This window comes from Genypterus blacodes, unplaced genomic scaffold, assembly GCF_046128005.1.
Source record: "Genypterus blacodes isolate CSIRO-AG114 ecotype Tasmania unplaced genomic scaffold, CSIRO-AGI_Gbla_v1 ptg000005l_1, whole genome shotgun sequence".
NCBI lineage: Eukaryota > Metazoa > Chordata > Actinopteri > Ophidiiformes > Ophidiidae > Genypterus > Genypterus blacodes.
The window spans coordinates 872035-899254 of NW_027466819.1; the positions used below are offsets into that span (position 1 = coordinate 872035).

A 27220-nucleotide genomic window follows, 5' to 3' on the forward strand; every position below is an offset into this window, starting at 1 on the left:
TTTATAGGGACGATAATATTACCTTATCTCCACAATGTTCATGTGCTGAAGACAGGGAGAGATAGCGACTTAATGGAGAATAGACACGAACAGCTGCAGATAACGACACACTTTGAGCCGCGAGCGTGTCTCAGGTCACAAGCGCCAAACACCGAAGCCTGATTACACGTTGGAATAACGAAGCAGAGGTCTGAATGAGGCAGCTTTTCTTTTTTCCCAAACGGCGTGAATCATATTTTGATTCCAGATGAGGCACACCTGCCGCCGAGCTGTTACAACACAAACAGGTGCTTCAAAGAAATGTTTGTGTTGAGGGAAAAGAAAAAGAAAACCTACCAACCTCGCTGCAATGCCAATAATAGAATCCAAACTATGACACGCCATAATAAAGCCTGTGTTTCAGGTCACGCTGACACGGAGTCACGACGTTCAGCACCTGCTCCCCGGTGAGTCACCAAGAATTAAGAGAATCGCAATCCCCTCACAAGTGAGACTTAGGCCATGACCTCATGCAGGACCGCTGCCGTCTTGGCTCGGCGTGAACAATAGCAGGTCTGTGCTGGTCCATCCTACGTTGCCCTCTTAGAATGTCTACAACCATGGACCGCGGTTTGAGTCACATCCTTCCCAGCGCTCCTGCGTGTTTACGGAGAGCGCTGGCACTCGATATGCCTATGATATCACGAGTCCTGGGTATTAAGAGCGGCCCTGTTGAAAAAGACCTCCAGGACGGCGTGGAAAGAACCATCCTGCTGGCTGGAACCACAGGCTCTGACACAGGAAACCCTCCTCCCCTCTCTCTGCAGAGCTTTTTCCCTGTGTTCAGCATTCCGGCGTCGGCCCGTGGGGACAGGTGGCACGTGACGGCGCGATCACGGGACCCGACGCGCCGCAGTGACATCAGGTGTGACACGAGGCAAAGAGACCATGGAACACTTTGTTTTTTTTCTCTAAATGGCTATTTAATGATTTAAAATAGTTTGGTTACAGACAGCAAAAAGGAAACAGGTGCGCGGGTGGAGAGAGAGAGAGAGAGAGAGAGAGAGAGAGAGAGAGAGAGAGAGAGAGAGAGAGAGAGAGAGAGAGAGAGAGAGAGAGAGAGAGAGAGAGAGAGAGAGAGAGAGAGAGAGAGAGAGAGAGAGAGAGAGAGAGAGAGAGAGAGAGAGAGAGAGAGAGAGAGAGAGAGAGAGAGAGAGAGAGAGAGAGAGAGAGAGAGAGAGAGACTTTCACGTTGTTGCTGAGCGGAAACATCAAAGGAGACAAAAGGATGAATAAAGGCATCATCATCATCAGCGCCCGTACACAGGTGGGTGTGATGACACACACATAGACTTAATTTACAGTTATCTAACTGATAACACTGATCTGAAGTTCATTCACATAGAGCAAATATATACAGATAATCAACAAAGAGGAAATGTGACAAAATAAAAACACTGATTCATATAAAAAAAAAAAAAAAACAATACATCGTACTGAGCAGTGAGTGTGTGTGACTCAGCTGTGCCGAGGTGATTTGAGTAACGTGTGTGTGTGTGGCATGAGAACCGTAACAGTCGCCATGAAACCATTTGAACCATAGTAACAGATTGGATGCACTCTGTACAACCGTGCACTGAATAGTTTAGATGTAAACATTGCTACGCTATTCTGCTTCCATTGAACTCTCCTGCGTTTTAAAACATGGTTTATCCCCGATCTTCTCTCGCAGAAAGGCTCCGTCGCATATTTTAGCACTGATCAGAAATTAATACGAAACTCAACAAATACGATAAAGGGAAATCTGGATGAACTCGGCAGCCCTCGGGTCGCGTGACTGACACCTGCCACGGATGGAGGATTAGCCGCTCGACTCCGCCCGATCTCATTTCCATCCACCTACTGGTCGAGGCGGCCCCACCTACTGGGTCCGGAGCTGGTAATCTGCACAGGAAATGGACAAGACTTAATCAAATGGACAGAAGAAAAAGAGGGGAATCTGAGAGAAATCAACGGGAGCAGCTGAAGCTCTCCGCCCAGAGACGAATGGAAGGAACACAAAGGAAATGAGAGGAGGATGTTTAGCAATTACTGGCAACATTAGCAAAAAAAGTACCAGCATGTGCAACCTGGGTATTTTACAGTGTGAAGATCGGGGAAGCTGGAGAAGCAAAGAGTTCACTTTCTCACATTTTTGCAGGACATTGCCAAATGGCCAAATAGAACTTCACATCTCTTCACATCCAGTTCTCACCACATTGCGCTGCATTGCCCAACTCTTGCTCAATATCTGCACATAAGGGCATTGTGCACCCAGTGTCAGCGAAACTCTGGACTTACCTCCATTCTGGGTGATGTAGCGCACCCACGGCAGGGCCTGGTAGCCGCTCTTCTCGATGATCTTCAGGTAACGCACCTGGAGGAGAAGCAACAGCGTTAGGGTTCTTAGTCGGCAGTGTTTTTGGGCGTGTAGCAACGTTTGAGATCTAATAGAGCTACTTCCTCTTGTACCTGCTCTGATCGCTGGATGGCAAACGACACGTCACAAACTCATACACGGTGTTAAATGCGCAAATGTGACCGTCTCCCCAGTACAGCTGGAGACTGACGGAGCATTAGGTGTGTGTTGAGGTGTGAGTTGTAGTAGTAGTGTGTAGGAGGAAGCAGTAGTATGTGTCAAAGTGAAAAGAGGGAAGCAGAGAGAGAACACACTCTTTTAGGGACACTGTTAATTTAGAAAAGTGTATTTTTTGTTTTTTAAAAGGTCAGAGAGAGAAGAAACGCATGTCAGCATAACGCAGCCACAACTTTCACAAGCCATCAACTGATATTTCATCAGAGCGCCGTTACCACACCGCAGAAATACGACAAAACACTCTAAAAATACCCGAGTGTCCTGGGGAGCGGAACGTTCAGCTTCAAGTTCAGCTGCTTCACTTTCAGATCTTAGATTTACTACAGCGTGTCCAAGCCTGCAGTGCTGAAGCTTCAGACTCAGTCTCAGAGGCCACTTGTTTTAAAAATAACATTAATGAAAAATCTCTTCTGCAACCACAATCAAAAATCAAGAAATTGGCTTTTCAGTGTGGTGTGTGTTAATACAGCTTGTGGTGGCAGGGAGCAATAAGCAGCAGCAAAATACTTTGTACTTCAGGAATAATTACAGGCATCTTCCCTCCTGCTTCTGTGTGCTTCAGTCGTAATAACAGACGTTTCTGTCCTGCAAGCGCAGAGTTTGAGGAAAACCAAGAATCAAGACAGCAGCAGCAGAAACGCCGATGGATTTATGCCATCCTGTCATTTTCACCGGCGCACACACAGATCGCTGCTCTCACGGCGAGCGAAGACGAGACGAGACGAGACGAGACGCAACCTCTCTCTGGAAGACGTGGGCCGCTGTGCGATTCCGGTTCCCAGCCCTCGCGGGGCAGACAGGGCAGAGGTCTGCGGGCCGCTCTGGCTGGGCCTTCGCTGCCAGGGCCGCCTTGTTATTACCGTCCGCTACACGGTGAGGTCTGAGCGCCGCGGCCCCGCCAGACGCAATGACGACAAACACGTAGACGCCGGGATCACCGGAGTCTGCCGGCGCAGCACTTCTCCTTGAACCCGGCTCCGAAACACGCAGCCGGGGCCTGACCGTGGCTACGCAGTCAGCAAAACGCCATCAAAAGCCGGCGTCCGCAAAATATCATTATGGCTTGTAAGATGAGAAGGGGAAAGGAGGATGTTTGTTGTATCTTGCCTGGTAAGTACAGACTACATGTGTGGTCTGGGTTTATCGGGCTTTCGGGAGGCGCGAAGGCCGAAAAAGTGTTAGCAGACTTGTTTGGGTTCGTCAGCGTCACCTACCTACGGAGGGCGCACGGAAAACTTAAGTACAGCTGTGCTCTTATTGCCGCACGGCCAGAGTTTGGGGTCGCTGCGTTCCTAGTTTAAGGTCGTAAAGGCCGTTTGCTTGCATCACGCACGCTCCACATGTGCGCACCCCTGCACTTAGTGGTGGCGCTGAGAGTGACTTTCTCATGCTTTGATATCGGCGCGCGTCTAATTAAACGTCGCCTCGGCCCTCTTCTCACACGTACGGAGCAGCGTTACCGGCTGCATTAGCCGCCGCGACCCCGTCTGCCCGCCCTCGCCCTGTAATAAGGGAGAAGAAGGCGACTCGGCGCTTCCAGACGGGATTCTTTTCGATTGGGAATGCGACGGGGAAACGGGTTCGTCTGCGAGGCGGAGAGGGGGAAAGCAGAGGCTGAGGAAGTTGTTTTGGAGTCTTGATATTCTACACAGACGCTGTTCTGCCACCTAGACTTCAAGTTCATACTCAAAATACAAAATCCTCTCTATAATATCACTAATTAAGACCTTTTATCAGACTTTCTTAAGGGATTTTAGCCGTTAGGGACGTGGAGTATAACTCAAGCCCACACCTGCCTGTGTGAGCAGACTGACACACACACACACACACACTGCACTTGCTCTTTTTCCCGAGCATGTGTTCATTTGAGGACTGGCAAACGTTTGAAAGGAAGGAAGGGAAAAAGAGATTATTTCTTTCAGCTGTCTCATTTCCCTTGCAGAATGGCAGGCATTCTCTCAGAGCCAAAACCACCCCAATTACAACTATCATAGATTTCAATTAAGGTTGGGTTTGAGCTTCTTGTTTCCGAGTGGGCTGGGTAATGTCCCGACACAACTTAATAACATTTTATGGCGTATGATAGGAAATGTGGAGTTACTGGAAAATGTGACATCCTCCTCGATCTGCTACTGAGAGAGAGAGCGACGCACAGAAACGTACGTGTGTGTGTGTGTGTGTGTGTGTGTGTGTGTGTGTGTGTGTGTGTGTGTGTGTGTGTGTGTGTGTGTGTGAGCAGAAAGTAAGGAGTCCGTCAGCCGTGACGAGTAAATGTCACAGAGAAGCATTGGATTTATGATTTCACAGCTTATACACACACTTTTCTTAATCACTAATCACCCTTGTTGGCTTGGCTCCATATTGAGCTACAAATCAGTCATGTTTGCACACGAGGCGGCGTTGTGTAAGATCGTTCACTTCCCCATTTTGGTGCTTTGTTTTCAGGAATGCCAACGCGCAATTATGAAATACTGTTAAAACAACAATTAAAGGGGGCGTTGACGAAGGTTGGGTGGATTTGGTCAATCTGGAGCATCATTACAGCTGATCACCACGGCGATGATGAGCCTGGGGCTGATGCAAACCAGGAGTGGAGTCATGTGAGCGTACCTGAGGAGAACACTTTCCCTCCTCGATTTCGTGTCTCCGCTTTGTCAGGCTGCCATTGTTTCCGAACATCAAAGTGTGGGAAAACTTCAGATTTCTGTTGCCGTGCAACGCTGGCGCCGCTGTGTAATCACAGGACAAGCAGCGTGATTACACAGTGCGTGCTGCACATCTGTGTAAATCTGTGGTCCGGCGTTTTCACTGAAACGGGGAGGGGAGGAGGAGGAAAGCGTAAAGGGGTCCGCCGCTTCTCCCTCGGCTTCATGAGAAAGTCAGAACCCCTCTCACACACACACACACACCGAGGACAGGAAGCTCACCTGGAACTAAGAGAGACGTTTGCTTTTGCCTAAATGAACATGAGGGTAGAGGGCAAAAGTCCAACATGTCCTGCAGTGTTGCTTTCCTTTCTCTCTACACTTTCACACTGAGAATATTGCTGCTTCACCGCCCCCGCTGGCCAACCACGGCATTACACGTCCTTATTTCACAGAGAGGGACAAGATGAGCAGCAGCGGCGCTACTATGCAGTCTAAACACAGGACGACACGCAAACAACCCAGAGCCACATGTTGTTTGGACTCTTTAATACAGCAAACAGCTTTGAAGGTCTCCTTGCATGTGCACTGGACTGCAAACAGCGTGTGCAAATACATGCACACGCGTTTGTTTGAATTTGCCCCCAGATGTGTACGCTTTACTGTAGGAGGGGGGGACGAGCGACTGTAAACAACTGCGGCGAACGTCTCCTGTAATCCGCAGCTTGTTTTTATTAACGCTTAAGTCTCATGATTGCAGGAGTTGATGGTCCAAACTCCCCGCGGTGTAGAAGGTTTGCAGGTTTTCGGCCCCGCCCGGCCCTGCGGCGCTACGTACAGGTTGAACTAATTAGTTGTCGGGTTGATTGTGTGCGCGCTGTTTGACACATGTCTGTTGTACGTGGTGTGTACGTGGTGTGTACGTGGTGTGTACGTGTGTGTACGTGTGTGTACACGTGTGTGTACGTGTGTGTACGTGTGTGTCATGTACCTGGATGCCAGAGGTGGTGAAGTACGGGATCTCAAACTTGACACTGATTGGTGGCTTCCCCTCCTTGTCCTCGGCCTCGACGCTGGGCAGACCGAAGTGGGCTCTCATCAGATACTCCTTTCCACCCTGTTAGGATACAAAACATCTTAAAGTGTTCAACCTGATCCTCCCTGAAGACCCCTTAAGGCCCTTTTTCCCCAAATTAAAGGATCAATGCAGATCCTCGCATGGCACAATGTGACACAAACAAACAAACTACACCTCAGGATCTTAAGGTGGTATTACTGATTCAGCCTAAAGTAGGATCACGCGCTTTTGGGGGTCAGATATTGGCGAGGCGTGCCCTCTACTCACGGGGAAGGACTTGATGGACCAGACGATCTCGCTGTTCTCGGGCACCCACTTCACGCTGCCCACTGTGGTCTTGAATTTGGGCGAGTCGGCGTCCGTTGGCACAGGAATGTGGATCTCCACATTGTTGGCTGTGGAACGCCTTTTGAATTGACTCTTCGCCTGAGAAGAGAAACAAGCAGGTCAAGTTTGACACGATGCGCCGACAGACAGGATATTAAAGCAGACAGCTGGGATGGTTTCACTCTGTGTGTGTGTTTTAATACCTGGGCTTTATCACAAATAACAACAAGATGCACCAGAGTCTCTCAAATCAAAACAAAGTCAAGACTGTGACCTCCAGAGAGCTCCACCGTTTCATTCCTAATCATTGCAGCAGTCGGGTGTCAGTTTAATCATAATGATGCAGAACAGGAAACAAACCTTGATCATGTACTCGATGCGACTGTGGGAGTGCTTCTCGATTACAGATTCAATCCAGATCAACGGCTTCACCTGAGACACAAGCGACACACAGGGACAGCACAGTCATTGTCAATCAGATCGTAGTTGAATAACATGATAGAGTCCCCCTCTAGTGGATAACAGAGGTTACTACAGGACCAACCAGGGGACAAATCAGCCGTGTATAGGAGATCAAAGCTGTGACCTTGTGTGTGAAATGTGTAGGTCTGGTAAAGAACATTAAGGTCTTAAAGAAAACACTTTTATGTGGAGGCAGTCTAACGTGGAGGTCACAGCAGCTGGCCTGACCCCTCCGCCTCTACAGTATACGTCTTCCCTTACTGGCATTACATGTTGTGAAACACTTATGGAGAATTAGGCTCCACCTTAGACGTCTGAATGTTAAGTGTCTGTAATCAGCCTCCTCCTACTCCTTATTACTCATGACATCCCACCGTCACATCTTCCCTAGGGTCATGATTCAACCCGGAGGTCAAAAGGTCATGACTTATACACTGAGAGCGAGATTGTCTTTTGATCAACTACACAAACTTCAGACATTTGTTAGAGGATGTGTATGGTTACCAAGCATGAGCAACTGACTGACGTGTGTGTGTGTGTGTGTGTGTGTGTGTGTGTGTGTGTGTGTGTGTGTGTGTGTGTGTGTGTGTCCCTCAGGCTTACTCACGTGGGTGTTGAGGCGGTACGACATGAGCTCAAACTCTCCGTCTGGAGGGATGAAGGAGATGGTGCGGTCGTTCTCAAAGCGAGAGAGACGGACACACTGGTGGAACTTGACGTCCTCCAGCTCCACGGATTTGCTCTTCCCTCCTGCAGGAAACAACGGAACAGAGTGTGTGGAGGGAGAGAAGAGTAAAATAAGGCTCACTGTGCTGTTGGCTGGAACAAATCAGAACCAGAACAACTAAGAGAGATGTAGTATCTTAAATAAACTTCATTAATGTTGGAATGACATCATTGGTGAAGCCAGCGTGGCCGGACTTCCGCGCAGGGGAACTCACGTCCAGTGTTTTCAAACAGAACCTTGTCGTTGAGGCCCAATCGCAGCTCAGGCATTCCAGACAGAAAGACACGCATCTTAATGGAGCCGACGATCTCGCTCCGCAGCACGTTACCGTTAGCACTGACCTGACAAGCAGAGAGTTAACGTGTCAGTAATCAGCTGAGAGTCATCACAATGCAAACACATTCCTAGTGACCTACACACAGTGATCTACTCATTGTACACATTTCTCCACATGGTCGTGAGATCAGTTAAAAGTACACACGGCGCTCTGTGACGCACACTGGGAGGAAGTTTACAAACACTGTGACTGGAGCCTTGAGCAACAGCAACCGCTTCTAAAAGGAGCAATTCCTACCAGGAGGTTGACTGACTCAATGACGTCCAGGAAGACCTCGTTCTTCCTGTACTTGATGCCCTCTGACCTCCAGGAGACGGCGTTGGTGACAGTGGCAGGGGGCCGCGGGGCGCCGGTGTCCAGCTTGTGTCCCTCCTGGGTGATGTACCTGGAAGGCAGAAAGGTAAACGTGTGTGAGAAACGGAGATGGGACAACAACAACAACAACCACGACAACAACAACAACAACAACAACAACCGGGGTCTGTGGGGGCAAATTTTCCAGGAACCATCAAAGGAGAACAGAGACTAACGATCAGCAGGGGGGGAGCCACTCCTGACAACACAGGGGGAAATCCAGACTGAGCTTGCTACACCATCTAGTTCATCTAAGGGTCATGAGGACGCCATGTCAGGAAAGAATCCCGTTGCGTCATAATACTATAGAGGTGACAACAAAGATCACAAACACAAACGCCATGAATGTAACAGAAATGTGGACAATACTTTCTCATTATTCTTTTCCTTTCTACATTTAAAGAGTGAAAGAGTGAAAGAGTGAAAGAGGAAAAGAGGATGCTCACTCTTGCAGAATCTTGCTGTCGGTGGTCTGAGGGTAGCCGAAGTCCATGAGCTCGTCCATCAGCTCGTATATGATGACAAAGTTATCCCGGATGCTCTCTTCCTCCAGCTCTTTGAAATACTCTGAGAAAACCTGAGGAACACACAGACGCTTTGTTTTCTTCACACCGCCCAATCAAAACCGTGAGGATGAAAGCTGCCGGAGCGAGAGAGCCTACCTGGACGATTTTGTACAAGAAGGAGAAAACCAGGGAGACGCTGGCGTTCTTCTTGGATGTCGCAACCACTGAGGTGACGTTTGTTAAGGAGAAGATACAAGAGCAGAGAGTACAAACAACACAGAGACAAACGATGACAGCAAGACCCCACGTGAGTGTGTGTGTGTGTGTGATGGAGGAGGATACAGTAGAGGTTATTGTGTTTGATCCACATGAAGCGGACCCCCCCGTGGGCCAGGATGGGAGAGAGCGCCCCCTCCTCCTCTCTGTCCATCAGCAGCGTCATGAAGTGCTCAATCTCTGACATGTCCACATCTCCACGGTAGTTTCGACACACCAGGACCTGAGAGACGCAGCAGGCGAGGGTGAGAAACACCGGCAGGGCACAGTGAAGCCTCGCTCTCATTGTTAAGCATCCATCTTTCCATCCATTCTCTACTTTCTGCTCCCACTGACTGAACTGTGTCGGTATATTAAACACACTTGGGCTCATTTTGTTCTTTCATTAACATTGATTCATTCAAATTAGTTAAATCCTCATAGATTGTTACATTACACTCAGTCGTACTGAGGCACTACAATGGAGGCAACATGACACATCAGCAACACTAAGAAGTGAGCTGTCACAACCACCTGTGCTTAACACTTCAACAGAGGCTTCCACTCGAGATTTAAGAGACTTTAAAGAGGGTTAAGTCAAAATTCTTCTTTCAAATATGTTGCAAAACGACATTATAAACACAGATGTGGGACTAAATGTTATTTTCTGCACTTGTGTCTTCCTGCTTTGACAAGTTAACTCTCAAATCTGGCACACAGAGGGAGTTTTGTGTTTTTATTTCCAATTGTCTTCTTAGATGAAACACGTGTCGAAGGCTTACGTCATCGTTATGCTTTACTTTCATGTCAAATGTACCACACGGCCTCACGATTATGGCAACAGATGTTTGATGATTTATGGATTATGAAGGCAAAGACAGGAGCTGGACTGTTCGCTCAGTTTGTCTGTTCGAACCTTCAGATGAGAGCACTTAGTTAAGCGTGTGAGAGGGTGTAAAAGCTGCACAGCACCTGCGCGCGGCACTTTGCAGCCACATCATAAGCTGACTGTGTGTAGCAGGAATGTGCTAGCAGAGCTGCCGGCTAGGCTAACGGCAGCTTAGCACCGCCGCCGTTATCTTACCTTTCCTTTTAAATCCAACACGTACACGGCGCTGGCTGACATCTTCTCTGCGTTTATACGAGCTTATTCCAGCTCGTATTTAAACACCGCGCTGATGCTGTCGATTAATGAGTCAATAATTCTTATCAAAAACACACTTTCTAACATAATACTGAAAAGGGAAGGAAGCCTTGGTGGAACAGCCCCGCCCGGAACTCTCACTGACGTCTCCTTCTGAGCCGCACATATGATACACTGCCCCCTGCTGGGAGGGAGGGGTATTGTACCAATCGTTTTTCTCAGCCTATTGATTCCTGGTAGATTTGAGGTTAATCGATATGCATTATCTGCAACGCTAACTCCTGCTAGAGGCATAGGTCGGTATAAAGTGGTGTGGTTTGGTCGTTATTTCAATGTGCGGATAAAAAGAAATACAAAGTGCATTTTGTTCCTAACACAAAAATGTCGTATATATTATCACCACTAGATGTCACTGTTTCCAACTGATCTAAAGCGTCTACAATGCAGAATCCTATAGGTTTGCTTTATTGTTGCGTTTAAACGAATAAACAAAACCTGACATACATGGCCACTTTATGAGACACAGAGAAGAACTAACCTCGGTATTACAAACAAATGACGTAATTTCATTATTTTTATTTTGCAGTGTTATAGATTATTATTCGACTTGTTTTTTCACAAGATCGTTTTAAGTCTGTTTAGATTGATACTGCCAGTCTCATATTTAATAAAAAGCCAGTTATGAAGAAGAACTCCAACTCGAACTCCAACTCTTCTCAAGTAAACCAAACTGTAAACCTCTGGTATCGCTCCTGTTATTACATCCACACTATGACCATCACTCAGGACAGTGATGAAGGACAGGAGAGAAGTATAATGTGTCAATGTGATGGAGAGGAAAATCAAAAAAGTCATCTGATGAAATCCTGAGTGAAGGAAACAGAATCGGACTCATTAAAAGTTATTTCAGTGAGGGTACTGAGACGCAACCCACTTTGGTACATTTTTTTCTAGAACACTACACTTATGGTGTGAAAAGCCTTTCAACACCAGGCTTCTGACAGCAACTGTGCTTCATTAGAGTGCCACAGCTCTGATCCTTTGGCTGGTAAGATGAAGTCTAGACATTGTGAGGATGCAGATCGAACTGGGCCCAGTTACACGGCCAAATATAACAGATTACCGCCGCCCTCGAACCGCTTCCTCACATGAAACTATGTGACTGTGCGGTGTTGTTGCACGGAGAATGAGCAGATGCAGTTGTGTAATGAAATGGCGTGTTTGTACAGAAGCCTCGGTGCTTAGCGGGGCAGACTTGTTTACGTAGATTGAGTAAGAACCAATGACCGGACGTGTCTCAATCCGCTGTGACTCACTGCTTTATACAGGTGTTGGATTAATTAGTTGGATATGCAGGTAACTACATCTGCAGGCGTATTGCTGCTTAAACCTAAACGTTCTCAGTGTGGCAACATGACTATAATGGATTGGAAGAAGTTTCTAATATCCACAGTGCTCCTCATGCTATACAGGCTCTAATCAGTTCTGCCATTCCCATAGCTTTGTGATTATACTTAGCAGGACTTTGAGTCTACTCCCAAGGCGATCCTGTGGCTTTTGGGGGAGTTTTTACCATACAAGGAGAAGAGGAGTTTAGCTTGGTTTCCTGTGGGAGGGTTCTGATTTCTCTCACTCTGCATCTGATTCACTCTGTCTCTATTTTTCTCTCCCTCCCCTCACCTCTCCTTCTGTCTCTCACTTTCTCTCTCTCTCGCTCTATCTTATCCTGAGCCAAGATCCTCTCTGCTCATGATTCAATCAGAAGAAGGCAAAGATTTAAAAAAAAAAAAAGAAGAAAACATAGCTTTATGATAACACTGTGTGCACCCGGCACCCTGACACACCAAATAAGGAGCAAAGTCGACACTGTCAACCATTTTTTATCATTGCAGGTCATGTAGTTTGTCTTAACCCTTGGATTGTACAGCTCCCAAACAACTGCCACTTCTATCATAAACCTGCGCCAAAAAAGGTTTCGGTTCCCTGAATTCTTACAGAGACGATAAGGATAAGGAGGATTTGTGCTTCTATATACATTATCCTATGTTGTGTTTCTGTTGGCATATTTCCTAGAGGTGATCTGATTTCAAACAAAGCCTGAGCATGGTTTAAAGTCAAATGAATTTTGCGGTTCGATGCCTGAGCCAAGAAGTGACGACTAATTTGAAAAGGCATTATGATAAAGCATCTCTTGGTTTAGATATAATTCATTGTTTGTGGGCAGCATCCTTCATCCTCTGAGCTAAGGGAGGACAACAGATGGATTAAGAATCAAACCAACATGCAGCCGCAGTGAGTGACGCCTTAATACAGCTGAATGATGGTCGGCGTGTTTACACATCTAAAGTTAAGTTCATCCCACTCTTCTCCTGACTGTCCGTGTAAGCTTTATTTTTAGCCGGGCAGCAGGGACATTAAGAAGGAGAGTTGAGAAGATGTAAACAGATGCATGATGTCAACCGCTGACACACACAGACGCACACTCATGACATAAATATAACGAGATGATTCAATTTGAGGATCTTCTTTTGCAAATAAACAAGTCACTTGTTTGTGTCCTTCAAAAACATCATGTAGTTTTTAAGGGAAACCTTCAATAACACATTCTTTGCTTCAGGCGCCAACAGTTATTATACCGTACGCCTTTAAATGTACAGAAAACAAATCTAAATGAAGGTTATTCCAACCAATAGTAGTTAAGAGGGTCTTAATTGCAGCAGAGGTATGATTTATGTCTGAGCAGAGCTTGAGTGTAAATGCTGCAGCCTGGAGTGGATCACATGCAGACGGCTCTTTCCCCCCAAATTTTCTTTGGCCGGATCATTTTCCATACAGTCTTTTTTCATTCAGCGCTAGAATGAAAACTATGCGCTTCCAAAACCGACTCCTCCGGTATTAACATCAATTTGAACATTCCTCAGTAAGAACATAGGCGTATAGATATGCAGCATAAGAGGGGAGCTGGTATTATGGTCTCCCTTACTGTGAGTGATGCCCCTTTTGATGTCAGAGCTTTGAACTTTCTCCTTCTATTTATCTGAGATTCCTCTCCTGGGCAGAAAAAAAGAAAAAGAAAGCCACAATCCAAATAAGGAGACGGGCTGAATATTGCCAAAACATCAACACCAAGCGGTTCCTCTAGGAGCCTTTAAGAGCTGAAGTTTAGATTAGGGGAGGTGGGGAGGGGAGGAGTGAGGAGGGGAGGGGGGCACAGTAAGTTCTAGGGTAACCGGGGTGGGGTGTGGTGGAAGGGGTGAACGGTGGGAAAGGGCTGTCACAGGGGACTTGGGCCGTCTCCCAACCTCCACTCAAGTTTAAATCACACACAACTCCACCGTACCGACTCTCAGTTTGCATCCTCCTCTCCTTTGCTCGCTCGCTCTTAAGGTCTCCCCTCTCCTCTCTCCTCCTCTTTACATCAGCTCCCCTCTCTCTCTCTCTCTCTCTCTGTCTCTCTCCGTCAACCGTGGACTCTTGTAAAGGGACGCTCAAAGGTCTGCCTGTGAACGTCCTCCATTAGATTTTGATTTTAAAAACAGAGAAGAATAAGGGAAACCCATTTGCTGACGCCCGACCATCACCATGGAGGCCATCAAGAAGAAGATGCAGATGCTGAAGCTGGACAAGGAGAACGCCATCGACAGGGCAGAGCAGTCTGAGACCGACAAGAAGGCAGCAGAGGACAAATGCAAGCTGGTGAGATATGGGACCTGGCTGGTGCCTTCATGGGGCCACAGGGTGGATGTGATGAGCTGAATGGTTTAAGTAATCTATGCTTTAATAAGTGATTATACTCAGTTTATCACTTAGTGCAATTATCCTTGGATTAGATACAGACCCAATTCAATTAAGGACAATTAACTCAATATACTGAGAAAGCCTTGACGATGTGTCTTGTTCCGGTGATATACTGGCATTAGAGAGAAAAACGATGATAATATGACTTAATTTTCATATTTGTCAGGAGAAAGAGTCATTCTTAAACTGTATCTGGATCTAGACCTTGTTGTCCTTATTGACAGTCAATGAAGGGATAAATGAACCTGATTTTATTACACTGATGTTGGATTGAGTCTCAAAATGTTAAGAAACAGTTGGCGTTGCCTGTGGATCCAGAGCCGCTCTGTCATTCTGTGGCTTCTTCCCTGAGCCAAGCCCCACCCTTCCACCAAGACCAGTCAAGATCGGTTAATAATCCTTAAACAAGCCAAAAAACAGAGGAAAGAATTTATTTTAATTCCCTACTAATCTATCAATTAGTCATGAGTTCAAAAGAATTTTCAAAAAATAACGTGTTGAAAGGCCCAACACCAAATGTCAAGCAATTCCCAAAGCACCAAAGGAGTGAGAGCAGCTGATCCTGAGCCCTGGAGCCTCATCTGCTGGTGGTCAGGAGAAGGTGAACCACGTCCACAGGGACACTAACAGAATGTCAGTGTCCACTGTGGACATGTGTTACCCACAGTGAACCAAAGGGATTACCTGAGCCTCCCACTGCAGGAATCAAACCTACACATCCACAGTGGCAGCAGCTGTTTACTTCAGCGCAGCGGTTTGCAGACTCATGGCACTTTTACATATTTTCCGCCTCTCTTTGCTCTACACACACCTGATTTGCAAGATCAGGTGTACGAGCTGGAAGGCGCCAACTATTGATCGTGTGAAAACAGCAGATCTTGCCAATAAGGTATGAGTACAGCAGGGAGAGACGGAAAATAAGGAAAGAAACCACAGAAATGTCGAAGATTTCAAGCCCGGCAGCTCTGAAGCCTTTTGTGGTAGTTTGATGTTTCAAAGAGCAGACTAATGATGTGTTTGTGTATTTGTACCACTTGATAGAGCAAAAGTAGAATCTGGAGATGTAATCGGATATTTGAGGCTTCTAAATAAAGGTAATTATTGCGCTGTGGGAGACGCGGTGTCATCATGGTGGCACGACTGGAATGCCAGAGAGCAACGAGTTGGTGACAAACCCAGAATCTACATCTAAAACAAATGGAAGGCATTTACTCTCTCGGGGTGGCTGATGCTCTGATCATACACAAGCCGTGACAGTTGTCCTTTACACCCCACACACACACACACACGATCTCAACATGCCAGACACGCCAAGAAACAGCCAGCGTGAAATCTAAGATGAATCGGCAGAGCTCTTTAGTTTGTTTGGATGGCAGCGGGTCAAGAGGAGCAAAGAGATGCTCACTTTGCTATTCTTGGCTCTGAGAGGAGGATCGTTAGCGTGCAGAGCGGCTGACAGAAAACACTGAAATACACGACACACACAAGTACGAAAGTCCTTATTTCAACATTTATTACACAGATCGGCTTGCACAGAATCCAAAAGCAATAGAGAGACATGTGTGCTGGTATTTGCTTTAACGTGGTTCTAATCTAAATCCAATGTGTGAAACGGCATTTTTGTACGGAGAATAATAACATCAGGTGTCTTTCCTGTCACCTTTCAGCTGGAGGATGAGCTGCTGGCCATGCAGAAGAAGCTGAAGGGGACGGAGGACGAGTTGGACAAGTACTCCGAGGCCCTGAAGGACGCTCAGGAAAAACTGGAACTGTCGGAGAAGAAGGCCGCAGATGTGAGTGCGCACAGCGAGACGCCATCTGAAACACATTATCCACATTGCAGCGGAACACCACAACGTCTTCGGTTCGGTCCCGCAAAGTATCAATATGCACTCATTCTGACTGGCTGGGCTTAATATCTGCGCACAAGAGGGCAAAACCCATAGACGGAGACCGGGCCAAGATCAGTCCAGTGCTTTTGAATGCATTTCTTCATGCGTTGTGACTCTGCTGCTGCCTCAGGCCTGCAGAGACTCGCCTTGATAGCTCTGTGATTGAGCAGCTGTGAAACACTTAGAAGCAAAGTAATTAAAACACATTAAGAAAACACTTAGAAAGGAAATAAGCATTAGAAGTGTTGTTCACATCATAAAACAAACAGAAAACAAACTCATTCAAACCGGATTAGATTCTATCTCAAAGCCCTGATCTCTACTTTTATCATTTCACACTCAAATTCATGTTACATCATCTTTCAAACTGCTACTCAGCGCCGAAACAAACCACCACCTCATAAATAGAACAAAGAAAGGCTTCAGATCCTAAATGGTATCTTCTGGCGTATGCGTACTGGAGTATTACTAACGTATTGGCTGTCTGAGGCCTGTAACTGAGCTATTTCTCAAGTACAGACAGAACTTGGCCGGCCTGTAGCCGACCAGGAATTCCAGGAATGCAACTAAAGCAAACAGAGAACCCCATACTGCAGTGTCTAATGAAATCAATGCTCTGGCCCTTTTCTTGGGTGGGGGATATTACACACACCACTTGCCCCGGCCTGGACTTACACTATCTCTCTTGTAGATGTACAGCAGTGAATGACTGTGAAGCTTTTAAGAGATCAGTCAGTCAACAAAGAAGATCCATTTGACACCAGGCGTTGTGCTCCAAACAACACAAAAGCATACCAACATTGTATGAAAGTGCCCAGTGATGTAAGTGAGATAAGACCCCCTGGGGTCAAAGGTCAGACTGTGGAAGATGCCTGGCTGAGATCACTTCTAATACGAGGGCAGACAGCTCCTGTGCTGGTTGTGGTCGTGTCTCTTCTTCTTCTTCTTTTTGTGGTGTCGATGGCGGTCATTCTGACACAACATGCGAATACATTTGATCCAAATCGATAAAGAGAGGAGGAGGAGGAGGGGGGAGGAAGGACAAGGGGGCGGGGCGCAGAAGGAATGTGTTGGCACCCAACGGCTGCAGGTCATCTTAGCAACAAAATCCATTTACATTCCAACCAAGCACAGGTCAACAACAGGATTATTACCCTCCACCTCATCTTTGGGACCTTTGATTTGTCATTTACAACCTTGCTCACACACACACACACACACACACACACACACACACACACACACTTCCTCCTCTCCTTCAGACGTTCATCATACCTTCTGATTTGTGTTGGATATGATTCATGCGACTGACTCACGTACACACACACACACACACACATCAGTCTACCTCTCCTTTCCCTTCCTTGATCCCTGCCCTACTTTCTGCAATCAGCTCATAAAAATGCAAGCCCTAGCAACACCTTTCGTTTGCCTTATAAGTCCACAATGGAGTCGACTGCACACACAGCACACACCTCCTTTGTAGAGGAAAAGAAAAGTGCCCTTCCCCTCCTAAATCCTGTGATGTCATCTGAGACAGGCTTCTTCCCAGGATTGGAGGATCTAGCCATAAATTTCCTGAAACCTCCCAGTCTCTCTCTCTCTCTCTCTCTCTCTCTCTCTCTCTCTCTCTCTCTCTCTCTCTCTCTCTCTCTCTCTCCCCACCCCAACACACACACTGCACGTCCCTAATTTCCTGCCCTGCCAAAACTTTTTCTGAACCCAAATCGGGAGGCTGCAAACATTTGGCGCAAATACTCAACAATCGATCGATCTTAAAGGCTCGCAGCCGTTCAGCTTCGTTTACACATAGATTGATTAAAGAAGAAGAAGAAGAAGAAGAAGAAGAAGTCACATCATGGAGTCTGTGAAGAAGAAAATCCAGGCCCTCCAGCAGCAGGCGGATGAGGCGGAGGATCGCGCACTGGACATACAAAGAGAGCTGGACACCGAACGGGAACTGCGTGAAAAAGTGAGATGATCGATCCATTGATTTAGCGAGCGCGAGCGCTTTCGGCATAATATGTTATTGCGTCATCGGCGCGCGTTCCAATCGAATAGAAAACAACTACAAATGACGTGTGTTAGAGCAAAGGAACGAAAATCGACGTGTGTGCGGACAGGAAATGACAAGAAGCGTTGAGACGAGTATCTGGGTCACTCTGTTATACTTAACTTTTAGATTAGTGTCAGTTAGTGACTTCTTAAGCTGCATTCTTTCCCCTATGCCCTAAACTCTACTAAAACAGAAGAAAAGTGCCTGTAAGTGTTTATATTAATCAGATTCAGAGATTCTTACAGTGTTTTCAACAGTTGGTCAACATATAGGCTTTGTTCTTTGTGTTCTTTTGTCTCTTTCTATATGAATGATATTTGACACATTTGTGAAATGATAGGGAGTTCCTGCTCCTCCCTCCCCTTCTCCTCTTCACACAGGAAGAGAGAGCAGACATGGTTATCTGTGTATCAGTCCCACAGGAAACAGGGCCGAGGAGGATAATCTGTTATCCGCCTAACAGACATGAGTTTACGTTACAGAGGCGTAGAGCTGCAACACTTCAAATACGGCAGTGATGAAGCTTTTATCTGGTATTTTGCTTCCTATCCACATTAGCAGGTTCTAAATTATGGTCTGGTTGAAACAAAGGGGTAAAACTGCAGTCAGACCTCATTATGATCGCATTCTTAAGAATTAAAAGTTATTATCAAAGTGAATTTAAAGGCAAATGTGTCGATTTGCATATCTGTGTTCCCCGGCTGACCTGTGACCTGTGACCCTTTCTCTGCTCTGATAGGCCGAGGGCGATGTGGCATCCTTGAACCGCAGGATCCAACTGGTGGAGGAGGAGCTGGACCGCGCCCAGGAGAGACTGGCCACGGCCCTGCAGAAGCTGGAGGAGGCCGAAAAGGCCGCAGATGAGAGCGAAAGGTGATGATAAAGGGGAACGCCAGCATTAGCTACAGGTTGCCAACAGTGCAATGGAGATTTGTATGTGTGACAAGTGACACAATGCGTTAAATAAGTGCAGGATCCCACTCTGTGATACATGCTAGGTTGAATAGTTTAATTCTCTATCAAAACATTGAGTGCAGCGTGACTTAGCTGAAGAACAGGTTCTGATTCACCTCCTGCCTCATGGAGAAATAGAATCAATATTGATTTGTCAGATTGTATCGCTGTTTATTGTGCATAACACCTGCAGTGAATATTCAGTCAGTCATTCAGAACATAGCAGTGTTTTACTATTTCACTATTTAAAGCAATCAAATCAGCTCAATGAATCATAAATCATATATTAGATTATTATTTTAAGTGAATCCTATCTATGGTAAAGGGATTTCAGTGTGTGTTTTGAATTTGAATGGCTGAACTCAGACCTGATTGAACTAAACCCTATGTGTCTTCCTTCTTGTCCTTAGAGGGATGAAGGTGATTGAGAACAGAGCCATGAAAGACGAGGAGAAGATGGAGATCCAGGAGATGCAACTCAAAGAAGCCAAACACATTGCTGAGGAGGCTGACCGCAAATATGAGGAGGTGTGTGCACAAAGTCACTCATTTCAGTTTGAATGGCCATTTTCAGATGAGCGGTAAATAAGTAAAAAGGGATTTTTAAATGTGAGTATCTCTCTCTCATGTCAGGTCGCCCGTAAACTGGTCATCCTGGAGGGGGAGCTGGAGAGAGCAGAGGAGAGAGCAGAAATTGCAGAACTGTAAGTATGAATCCATTGTGTTTGTAGAGTTCATATTCATAAAGGGAGGGTTACTGTCTTCCATCATTCATCAGTGTATTCCCTATAAAACATCAAACCTTTAAAACCTGCAGTCGTAATAATATAAAGGTTTTTGTGTAATCATACAGCAAGTGTATCGATCTGGAAGATGAGCTGAAGAACGTCACCAACACCCTGAAATCTCTAGAGGCTCAATCTGACAAGGTAAGTGTCTCACTGTGTCGTCCATCATCTTCAGTCAATCTCCTGCAGTTACACACGTTCATACTGTTCTGTGTCGACCTCTGACCTCCACAATATTTGACCCAATAAAGGAATTTAAATAGATTTCAGTTGTTTAAAGCTTTAATACGACAAAGTGGCGCTACAAGCACAACCTGAGGAAAATGTGACACACCTGGTTTAAAACAGATACTAATGGAGAAGAATGTATAAGCATAACCTTGAACAAGTTATTGTACAACATTACATTGGATAGATTGTCCAGATTGTACATTGACTGTGTCTCCCCGTCCCCCTGTCCTTCCATAGTATTCTGAAAAAGAAGACAAATATGAGGAGGAGATCAAAGTCCTGAATGACAGACTTAAAGAGGTGAGTGTGTGTTAACCTCAGTTTCAGAGGAACCAATGCTGCTTTTGAATGGTTCTTTATTTAATACACCTTTATTGTCCTTCCAAAGGCGGAAACCCGTGCTGAATTTGCAGAAAGGACCGTGGCTAAGCTGGAAAAGACCATAGATGACTTAGAAGGTAACGTCACTGTTGTTCAGCCTTTTTCCTCTTTACTTTCAATCTTACTATGACCTACATTATATCTTTACTTAAACTTTGCTCTAAATTTTCTGAACTTTTCTCTTTTTTTCTCTCTGCCCTCTATGCAAATCTACATTTTCCCCTGAACCTGTTCTACCTGCTCACTCTCTTCCCTGCCTGACCTTTGACCCACCTGCAGATGAACTCTATACTCAGAAGCTGAGATATAAGGCTATCAGTGAGGAGCTGGATAACGCCCTCAATGATATGAACACCTTGTAGAGTCTCAGAGTTTATCGATGTTTTGACTTTCTCTTTTCTTGTGTGGATATATCGACTGTGCCTCTCTTTCCCTTCCCTCCTCGCTCTCCCTGCTCCTTTTCCATTCAACTAAAGCACAATAAAGATATTTATACTTTACCCTGTCTCCTGTCTTTCCCAATATCTATCTCTACATTTTCCATAATTAACAAGTATCTATTGTATTTATTGTTAATACAAAGATGATCTGTATTGACCACAATAGCAGAGCCAAGATGGTGAGCTCACATTAATGAATTGATCTGTGTGCTGACAGAGCCATTGTTGTATTCTGACATCTGCTGCTCCTTTGTTTCCCTTGCAGAAAGCCTATCAGAAGCAAAACAGGAAAACATAGGAATGCATCAAGTCCTGGACAAGACACTGCAGGAGCTCAATAGCTTGTAAAAGGCCACAAAGAACATCAAACAATTTAAAAAGAATTGATTGTTGTGTTCAGTAAAATATATTTTCTACATTCCATCCATTTTCTGTTATTGGGTTTTCGCTCTTATTACTGGTTGTGAGAACATATGCACCTCTTTTTTTTATATTTATGTTTCTTTCCCCCCTTTTTTATGGTTTTGGGTCCAAATAAGTGAATATCTGTTTCAGTGCCAACAGTTGTGTTGTAGACAAAAACTATGAGCACAAATAAAGCTGATAATGACTGATAAGGACGTTTGTGGATGTGTAAAGATCTGATATAAAGGTCTGCGTGTGTGTGAGAATGTATGTGTATGTGCGTGTGTTTTATCTGCAAACTCGGCACTTAGCAGCATATTTCACAGTTTTGAAAATCAAATAGACCACCCCGAAAAAAACATAGGTCCATGACTCTGAAAATACACACTTTGAGTTGTTGGAGGCCAGTGACAGTTTCAAGCGCTTGATAAACTACATTTTTATAAAAAAGTTTTAATCATGAACCGCTATCAGTGTTACATAATCTTGCTTCCCAGGATTCTGATGTCTATTGTAAACCAAATGATGTTGTATTGGCACTGATTTAAAGGACTAGTAGGTATTAGTTAAATGGCGTGATGATTGAATTCTGTGGCTTCGTATTCGCATCATAGGTTGCACCGGAACACAGTATTTGCTTGTTTAAACAACAAATACCTATATATACAAAACAAATATCTTGCGGGTGGGTTGTCTTCCTGGGCCCCCCTACAGAGTTTGTTTTACTACTTAACAGCCTTTTGAGTTTGCGGGTCATGTTTGTGTAATCTTAGAAACGAGAATGGCGCGTGTAAAGCCCATGCGATAATATTTGTTACCCCCCCTCTCCCCCCAGGGATATAGAACTACTACAGGTTTGAGAAAAATTCATATTAGATTAACCAGAAAATCCTGCTTAAGTGACATGAATACACACATATAGATAAACTTCAATGTGATCAAAGAAACAAATCATTACAATCCCTTAGCTTGTGTCTACTGTAGGCAAACAATTAACAAAACCGTACAACTACTTACTATAAAATTTAATGACTATACTTCAGACTGTGTGGTCATCCGGTGTTAGTGAATTCCGAGCCGACAGGGGGCGCTGTCTGTGTACATTGAGCCCACTGCTTCTTCGCCGGGCGGGATTTCCGCAATAATATCAAGTATGGCGAAGACATACGACTATTTGTTTAAATTACTGTTAATCGGGGACTCCGGGGTCGGGAAAACCTGCGTTCTGTTCAGGTTTTCGGAGGACGCCTTCAACTCCACGTTTATTTCCACCATTGGTATGAATTTCTTGCTGTTTGTCTCTGTGTCTATTTACAGTGCACCAGCGGGCTGCCTCTGTCGGCGCCGTCTATTTGCTGGAAAGCTGCCTACGCTATGCTCAAGGCTCGGTGTAGTTTTCTCTTTTATCAGTCATATAAAGCGGAGTGTTGTTGATTGTGTCATGCTATAAAGCGCAGTTGAGAGTTATATGAAGAGCAAATACTGTGTCGCTTATGAATTTTAAGTGGAATTAAATTCTTACGCCGTGTTCGCATCTTATGCCGGTAACGCTAGCTAGCCTTTTCCGGCAAAGTCTATACTCTGGGGTCGAGACACCGCAAAGCCACCTGTCTAGCTCGAATGATACCCGTTGTCAATGTATCCCCCACATTCACAAACTCTGTAATAGATCGCAAATAATAATGTAATACAATAACATCTGGGTTCTATGTTAATTCTGCCCGCTGTGTCCTTTTGCGGTTGACATCCACCCTGAGCTAACACGCTAACTCTTGATCTCCCGTCACCCTTGCAGGCATCGACTTCAAGATTAGAACAATAGAGCTGGATGGCAAGAAGATCAAGCTGCAGATATGGTAAGTGCAGCTTAATCTCTCTGCTTTAACACTGACGTAATGGCGAGTGTTGTCAGGAGTTGCATTATTGTGTATCAGTGTCATACATTTGGATTTAAGGATGCTACAGATGTGGAATATTTGGAGATCTTTACAAAGACACAATTTCTGAATCAGATCTTTTAATCAATCAAGTCATCTGAGTGAACTAGGTGTTTAATTTAAAGATCTAATTTCTCTTCTTATTCTTTTAACTTATCTTCCATGTTTTAACGAGAGAAATCAGCTCAAATCTCTAAACTATGTTCTCAAATGTGTTCTTTAAATGATCTCGATATAAACCTATAGAACCTACCTCCTGTGATATCTACTTCTTCAGATTTGACATTCTGTTGTTTTTCAGGGACACGGCCGGCCAGGAACGCTTCCGAACCATCACAACAGCCTACTACAGAGGAGCAATGGTGCGTGTCGTCAGGGGTTACCAACCCATCGCAACATAAATCTGCTTCTCTGCACAGCAACGACTCTTAAACAGCTTTATAAACTGAGAATATTGTCAATATTTCTGATTTGTCCTTCTTCTTCTTCATAGGGCATCATGCTGGTCTATGACATCACCAACGAGAAGTCATTTGAAAATATCAAGAACTGGATTCGGAACATAGAGGAGGTACGTGTGTGTGCTCTCCTTCAATCTGTCACCGCTCCAAACATCTGAACACCGCTGTTATTATATCATCTCTCTCTCTCTTGGCTCAGCACGCATCAGCCGACGTGGAGAAGATGATCCTGGGCAACAAGTGTGATATCAATGACAAGCGGCAGGTGTCCAAAGACAGAGGGGAGAAGGTGAGGAGCTGAGTCATAGCTGCTCTCTGCAGACACGAGCAAAGCAACGTGGAATCGGTCAATCAGGACTAAAGTGTCTTACTAATAAAGCTGATTGATCTGATTGATTGTCTCTCAGCTGGCTCTGGAGTATGGGATCAAGTTCATGGAGACCAGCGCAAAGGCAAACATCAATGTGGAAAATGTGAGTGGTTATTCATGCTTGAATAGAGTTTAATTAGTTAAAATAGAAGTGATTACTAACTAATTAATAACATTTGTTTCTTCTTTCAGTCCTTTCTGACGCTTGCTAGAGACATCAAATCCAAAATGGACACAAAATTGGTGAGGAAATTTCATTGATAAATTCTTGTGCAGTTTAGCCTTTGACTCCTTGTGTTCACAACTTTTTGAAGACGAGGAGCCGGTTCTGAGTCTCCTCCTCCTCCTCCTCCTCTGTGCAGTAATTCTGTTTAGCCTGTGGTCGTAGGAAGTGAAACAGCAGTTCTGCGAATGAATCAGCGAACCAGATCAGGGCTGCTACTGAGCAAACACTGAGAGACCACAGAGCGGAGCAGAGTGACATTTGTTGTGTTGTCATTGTTGTGCAGGAAGGAAATGCGCCGCAGGGGAGCACTCACGGGGTGAAGATCTCCGAGCCCCAGAAGAAGAGCAACTTCTTCCGCTGCAGCTTACTCTGAGGACAGAGGCCTTACGTACCGGCTGCCAGCTGGCGGGACATAAATGGACTTTGCTCGCTCTGGGCACTTCCCCCCGTCTCTCCCTCCCTCCCTCCTTCCCCCCGTGTCCGTGGCCCGTCCTCCCCATCCACACAAATCATTCTAATCCCAGCAAAGCGGGAGATTCTCCTTCCCACTCTTCCCTCCTTCAAAAGCTTCCACTGGTGCGTCTCTTCCATGTTTTTTAAAAGGAGCTCTGGTGTCTTTGTGGGTCATCCTGTGGTTGGAGGGCCCGACCAGGAACATTGCCCAGATGTTCCATGACGTACAAAAGACCGAGCCACGTTCATTCCAACGTTAAGTCTCTTTTCTACCACGTGTCCATTCTTTCTCTACGGTAGCAGAGTTGTTAAACGTGAGCCCCCTTTTAGATGGAGAACTCATTTAAGGTTGAAGGTTTGGGATTGTAATACAAATGTGATGCTTAGATCTATTTTTATTAGCACTGTGGACATTTTTACATAGGAAATGTCAACCAGAGACCGATTGGTTCGATCTCCCACGGAAGCAGAGTGTGTAAACGATGTGCAGACACGCGTCGAGTCCAAACCGCTGCATGTCGCCGAGTCAGCTTGAAGGCGTTTATCGTCGGAGTCCTACTCTCTGTTCAGCATGTAGTCCTCCCCATCATTGACTCCGCTCCTTCACACACACACACAGTATCAGACGAACCGTCGCGCTCACGTCGTTTCAGCAGCTCTGAATCCCGGTCGAGCCAGATGACGTTTCTGGTTACATGAACAATTATAAAGTTACGTGAGGATTTATAGTGTCAGCCCCTTCCTCCCCTCCCTCCCCTCTCTCTCTCCCTCCACACAGCTCTCCATGCACTTTACCAGCTTACTCGTGTTTGGTGTGTAGTCTGTGCCAAGTGATAGCTTTTTGCAATACAAAAAAAAATCCATGTTACTAAATTTAGAGGAACCTTCTATCTAATCTAATCGTGGGATCGCGGTAACAGTCAGCTCGCTGCTTTTAGACGACTGACGACGATGTGGATCCTGTCTTCTGTCTCTCTCTCTGCCTTGAGTCACATCGGCCTGCAAACTTCCCTATTCATTTACTTGAGTAATCATTTATAAAAGTAAACATTTGCTAGCTTCCCTTCCTGTGCCACCGGCCTGCCAAGTAGCTCCTCTCTTTAAAAGTGATACCGTCTTGGCTTATTGCATCCAAACAAACTTAAATTTCAAAGTCATTCCAGTAGTATTATACATTCTCCTTTGTGCGTGTGTGTGTGTGTGTGTGTGTGTGTGTGTGTATTTCATCATGGTGCGTTAGTTTGACAAGTATTGGTGTCTGATGCAGGCGACCACCCACAGGCAGATCAGAATCAGTATTAGAAACACACCAGGTTAGACGTGTGTGTGTGTCTCTCTGATAAACACTCTCCTGGTATTTAACCTTCACGCTCGGTCTTAATCTGTGTGCGGTTTCCCCCCCGGTGTTGCGTTGCGTTACGAGCCGTAAAGACGAGCTCCTGCACGCTCAACACACTGGTTTCAGCCGCCCACACCTTTCTCATGAACGTTTTGTCTTAACCGCCTCTACTCTCTCTCTCGTCGTTGTCGTCGTCGAGCTATGCATCGTGAATCTTGGACCTGCGTATCGTTTGCGTCGATGTACTTTCCAGACGGTCTCTTGGGGGATTTGGTTTCCCCCCGTTTTTGTTTCATCCGCCGAGCCCAAAAACAGGTAGCGCTCCATTAAGCCTTCGCATCGGAACATGGAGGCAAATGAAATCCAGCCCCGATGGGAATGGGACGTCTCACCGGAGTGATGGCTGTAAAGTCGCACGCACATCTGTCGGCGGCAGACTTCAGTCGGACCTGTGGACTTTCCCTTTCTCTTGTTTTTGGGTCAGATCCCTCTCATCACTCAGGCCCCCTTCTTTTTTCTACATTTCCATTCCACACCAAGTGAAGTACACACAGGGAGAAAAATGACAAAGAAGTTGTAAATATGACATTTAAAGAGATCTACTTTAATTGTACTGTACTTTCTAAACCCATATGAAAATGTATCTACAATTTGTAGATATGTGTACTTTTGATTTAATAAAACAAGATTAGAAAACCAAAATCAGCCTCTTTTTGTGTCTGTTCCTTTTTTTAATCACTGTTGGCAAGCAGACTTCCACACTTCAAGCCTCAGTCATCACTCTGCCGTCCCACAATGCAGCTCAACCGCTTTCCTCTCAAACTCTCCATCTCTGCCCTCTCTCTGTGACCCGCTGGGAGACTCTGGCAGATGTTCCTCTGTAACAGAACCCCCATAGATCCAAACGGCACATCTTCTGTTGACTGCCACAGCTAATGATCCTTGTCATGATGGATGGCCGATGCTTCCACCCGACGACAGCAAACGCCATGATTCATTGCCGTTCCAGCTGCTGCACAAAGAAGTAATCTGCTGTGAGA

The 27220-nt window shown here is 45.6% G+C and overlaps 3 protein-coding genes across 4 annotated transcripts; 2 read left to right on the forward strand and 1 right to left on the reverse strand.

Annotated features, from left to right (window-relative positions):
- Positions 1 to 950: 950 nt before the first annotated feature.
- Positions 951 to 10584, reverse strand: ap1m1 (adaptor related protein complex 1 subunit mu 1). The gene is made up of 12 exons (XM_076148265.1): positions 10390 to 10584; positions 9393 to 9549; positions 9207 to 9274; positions 8991 to 9121; positions 8428 to 8575; positions 8068 to 8194; positions 7734 to 7876; positions 7025 to 7096; positions 6605 to 6763; positions 6251 to 6376; positions 2320 to 2395; positions 951 to 1923 (listed from the first exon to the last, which is right to left on the reverse strand). Exons 1-12 carry the CDS (start codon positions 10429 to 10431, stop codon positions 1901 to 1903), a joined length of 1272 nt encoding a protein of 423 aa, XP_076004380.1. The 5' UTR covers positions 10432 to 10584; the 3' UTR covers positions 951 to 1900.
- A 3256-nt stretch (positions 10585 to 13840) lies between these two features.
- LOC142997354 (tropomyosin alpha-4 chain) lies at positions 13841 to 21606 on the forward strand. Of its 2 annotated transcripts, XM_076148266.1 has the most exons (9): positions 13841 to 14145; positions 15915 to 16040; positions 18935 to 19068; positions 19560 to 19677; positions 19783 to 19853; positions 20003 to 20078; positions 20406 to 20468; positions 20557 to 20626; positions 21255 to 21606. In XM_076148266.1, the coding sequence occupies exons 1-9, from the start codon at positions 14032 to 14034 to the stop codon at positions 21335 to 21337; spliced, it is 855 nt and encodes a 284-aa protein (XP_076004381.1). In that variant the 5' UTR covers positions 13841 to 14031; the 3' UTR covers positions 21338 to 21606. The 2 variants fall into 2 exon arrangements, with proteins under 2 accessions (XP_076004381.1, XP_076004382.1); XM_076148267.1 differs by lacking the exons at positions 13841 to 14145; positions 15915 to 16040 and adding an exon at positions 17780 to 18111.
- A 906-nt stretch (positions 21607 to 22512) lies between these two features.
- On the forward strand, positions 22513 to 26686 carry LOC142997380 (ras-related protein Rab-8A). Its single transcript, XM_076148268.1, has 8 exons — positions 22513 to 22671; positions 23190 to 23250; positions 23633 to 23693; positions 23825 to 23902; positions 23992 to 24081; positions 24200 to 24265; positions 24355 to 24405; positions 24672 to 26686. Exons 1-8 carry the CDS (start codon positions 22548 to 22550, stop codon positions 24759 to 24761), a joined length of 621 nt encoding a protein of 206 aa, XP_076004383.1. The 5' UTR covers positions 22513 to 22547; the 3' UTR covers positions 24762 to 26686.
- Positions 26687 to 27220: the final 534 nt, after the last annotated feature.

Bases quoted from the DNA above. Each gene is read 5' to 3' on its own strand.
- ap1m1 (XM_076148265.1), bottom strand. From the start codon at position 10,431: ATGTCAGCCAGCGCCGTGTACGTGTTGGATTTAAAAGGAAAG. The intron at 9,550-10,389 runs GTAAGATAACGG...TGCGTCTCTCAG, and splicing joins TGTTGGATTTAAAAGGAAAG to GTCCTGGTGTGTCGAAACTA. The intron at 8,195-8,427 runs GTAGGAATTGCT...TCTGCTTGTCAG, and splicing joins TTGAGTCAGTCAACCTCCTG to GTCAGTGCTAACGGTAACGT.
- LOC142997354 (XM_076148266.1), top strand. From the start codon at position 14,032: ATGGAGGCCATCAAGAAGAAGATGCAGATGCTGAAGCTGGACAAGGAG. The intron at 16,041-18,934 runs GTGAGTGCGCAC...CTGCTCTGATAG, and splicing joins CGGAGAAGAAGGCCGCAGAT to GCCGAGGGCGATGTGGCATC. The intron at 19,854-20,002 runs GTAAGTATGAAT...GTAATCATACAG, and splicing joins AGAGCAGAAATTGCAGAACT to CAAGTGTATCGATCTGGAAG.
- LOC142997380 (XM_076148268.1), top strand. From the start codon at position 22,548: ATGGCGAAGACATACGACTATTTGTTTAAATTACTGTTAATCGGGGAC. The intron at 23,251-23,632 runs GTAAGTGCAGCT...GTTGTTTTTCAG, and splicing joins AAGATCAAGCTGCAGATATG to GGACACGGCCGGCCAGGAAC. The intron at 24,082-24,199 runs GTGAGGAGCTGA...ATTGTCTCTCAG, and splicing joins CCAAAGACAGAGGGGAGAAG to CTGGCTCTGGAGTATGGGAT.